General features: G+C 54.8%; 1 protein-coding gene across 1 annotated transcript; it reads right to left on the bottom strand.

Moving 5' to 3' along the window:
• Nucleotides 1-1723: 1723 nt before the first annotated feature.
• Nucleotides 1724-2857, bottom strand: Actrt2 (actin related protein T2). Its single transcript, XM_055615032.1, has one exon. The coding sequence runs from the start codon at nucleotides 2855-2857 to the stop codon at nucleotides 1724-1726; it is 1134 nt and encodes a 377-aa protein (XP_055471007.1).
• Nucleotides 2858-3169: the final 312 nt, after the last annotated feature.

Here is a 3169-nt window from a genome sequence, read left to right as displayed (position 1 = left end):
TGAAACTGACTAGACTTACTAGTCCCCTCCCTGCCGAGAGTCACCTTCAGGCCAAAAGAACCAAGCTGCTAAGAAGACTCTCAAGACCAGACAAGCTGCCTGGAAGGACAAACCATTTTATCTGCCTGGAAAAGGTTTAGAGCAACTGAGTCACTAGGAAAAAAAATACCCTCCAACCCATTGATCTGTCTAAAGACTGCAATGTTCTCCAGGTTCCAGCTTTTATAGTCTGTCAGCCATACTGGGGTGAGTTTTGGTAACGTAGCATCCTTTGAATTATTCCTATCCCTGTAAGTGATCCCCGTAAAACCCGTAGCTCACCAAGTTGAATTTTGTTGGCATCAATACTTAAGTCTGTCATGGGATCCCTATCTGGACTGAATAGAAGCGTGGGTAGCATCTCCTTAGAAAAGGTTTCCTCACAGAGCGGTGGCTCACAGCCATAACTCCAGTTCCATGGGATCTGAAACCCTCTTCTGAACTTCTCACAAACGTGCTCATCATACCTGCAAGCAAACCACTCACAATTATGAAATAAAGTATCTAAAATAATAAAATTATTCTTTTTGAAGGCCAACGTGAAGGCCTGTATTTGCGGCTCCAATGTTAGGGACATAGTCCCAGGCTCTTGTGGGCCCGATGGCTGGCCAATCCATGCAACACGGTGAACTAAGTGCAAAGTGGACAAGCTCCTTGGGAACGACACCCAGGCTTCTGGCTTGCTTCCGGCTTCCACACGCATGCATACAATACACGACCTGCACACATGGACACACACACACATGCATGCACAAGGCAGGGAGGAGGGGTAAGGGATCATAGGATTTCTATGTAGTTTCCACTTCTCTGACAATTACATTTTGGGAGAGGTCCACCAAATGCATGTGGAAATTCCCTTCATGCATCAGCTAGTCAACCGTTACTTTACTGACAGCCATTAACTTTGTTTCCAGTATTTCAGCCCAAACTGATGCTATAAACATCCTTGAAAGTGAAAACAAACAGAATCACCCAAAGAGGTGTAAGGAGTCCGGAGCTGCTGATGCTTGCCCCCAGGTTCAGGCTGTCACCTCCTGCCGAGGACAGAGGCTCCAGGACAGCCCTGTCCTGCCTGGCAGGGACCTCCAGGGGACGGTCCTTGGGCTCTCAGGACCCAACAGCACTTAGACCAGCTCTTCAGCCTCCTGCTGACTGCTGAGCAGCTCTCACCTACCCGTGCAGCGTTACTGGGCAGCCTCTGGCCTCTGGGCCAGAGCTCTGCAGCTGAACAGCACCAGGGCTCTCTCCGAAGAAAGGGCAGGAGCACAGGGCATAAGAAGAACTGCCACGGAGTCACAAGGGTCCTGGTAAAGGCCTGGAGAGATGGCTTAGTTGGTAACGTACTTGCCACAAAGTGCTGGGGACGCAGAAACAGGAGGCTCCATAGCCAGCCAGCCTACCCTAAGTGGCAAGCACCAGGTCCTAGTGCTTGTCTCAGAAAGAAAGGTATGGATGCTCCTGAGGAAGGATACCTGAGGTCACATGGACACACACACACACACACACACACACACACACACACACCAAAACGATGCTTCCTCGGAGGATGAACAGAGCCTGACACAGTCAAATGCTTCACCATTCTTTTATTGAATATGGTGTGTTAAAGCCGTGGAGATAGTTCACTTCCCAAGGGTGCCCCTTGCACGGGACAATGTGATTACTGGGAGCGTGGAGCACTCCTTCAGAAACACCGTCTCTGGACCACCGACGCCCCAAACTCCTTGAAGTCTGCGGCCGTGATCCACATCTGCTTAAAGCTGCTCAGAGACGTGACAATGGAGGCGCCGATCCACGTGGAGAACCAGCGGTCTGGCGGCGCCGTGATCTTGATGGGGACCCCTTTGCAAGCCAGCTGCTCCAGTTCCTTTAGGAGCCTGTCGTCCAGCCCCTGGAACAACGTGGAGCCCCCGGACAGCACGATCTCCCCGAACAGCGTCTTCTGTATGTCAGTGTCACACTTGGCTATGCTGTTGGATGCCATCTGTGCCAGCCCTGGGCCATGGGTGCCCAGCTGGTCTGGCGAGAACAGGACCTCAGGAGCCTGGTATAGCTGGTCTCCGATGTAGATGATGTTCCCGTCGGGCAGCTTGTACTCCCTCAGGACGTCTTCTGTCCGCCGAGAGAGCTCCTCCTCGGGCTCCAGGGCCACATAGCAGAGTTTCTCCTTGATGTCATCCACCAAGGACTTATCCAGAGGGCATGGGAAGGCTCTCCCGCTGGCCAGGAGGAGCCGTGTGAGGAGCTCCGTGATGTCTCTGCCAGCCAGGTAAAGCTTGCTGACGGCGTGAGGCAGGGAGTAACCCTCAAAGATAGGGACGGTGCAGGTGACCCCGTCCCCGCTGTCCACCACCAGGCCCGTGACGCACGCCGAGGCGTAGAGCGCCAGCACCGCCTGGTCTGACAGGTAGAAGGCGGGCACCTCAAAGGTCTCAAACATCACCTCTGCTGCCTTCTCTCGGTTCTCCCTGGGGTTCAGGGAGGGCTCCGTCATGAGCACAGGGCGCTCGCTGGGCTTCACGCCCAGCTCCCACTCGAAGAGATGTCTCCAGAGCTTCTCCACATTGTCCCAGCTGGTGACCAGGCCCCGCTCGATGGGCGAGTGCAGGCGCAGAGTGTCCCGATTGTACAGGGCTTCCTCCCCAACAAAATATTTCTTCTGGTTGGCTCCCGCTGAGGCCATCTTGAGCTCCGGGTGTCCCACGACGGAGCTGGTGACATGCCGGGGCCCAATCTCCCCAGACAGCCCTGCCTTACAGAGCCCGGAGCCACTGTCAAAAATGACAGCAGGGGACTCCAGCGCCTGTGGGTCGGACATGTCTGCAGCACCCTCCTGAGTGACACAAGACTGCCCGATGAGCCTCTGTGGGCCAGTTCGTGTCACAATAGGCTTCCCCGGAAGCTCACAGGGTTCCAGGGTTCCTGGAGGTCTCCCAGGCACAGCTAGCAGACTGACTCCAGTGCCCGGGAATCCTCCATGCTCTCGGGTGGCCTGCTTTCCTCTCAGGTAGCCCTGACCTGCAAGGCCTTTTCAGGGGTGTTTGTCAATATGCAACAATGCAGGGAAGTAACACGTGTCCTCAGTGGGTGTCAGAGCCCTGCACAGTGGCCCTGCAGCCCTGCGTCCTTC

This window comes from Psammomys obesus, unplaced genomic scaffold, assembly GCF_907164565.1.
Source record: "Psammomys obesus unplaced genomic scaffold, mPsaObe1.curated_primary_1811, whole genome shotgun sequence".
In the NCBI taxonomy this organism is placed as follows: Eukaryota; Metazoa; Chordata; class Mammalia; order Rodentia; family Muridae; genus Psammomys; species Psammomys obesus.
Note: the sequence above shows the minus strand (reverse complement) of the source record. Positions and strands in the feature narration are given on the sequence as shown.

What these genes read in the sequence shown, in the direction of transcription:
- Actrt2 (XM_055615032.1), bottom strand. Translation starts at nt 2,857, where the DNA reads ATGTCCGACCCACAGGCGCTGGAGTCCCCTGCTGTCATTTTTGACAGT.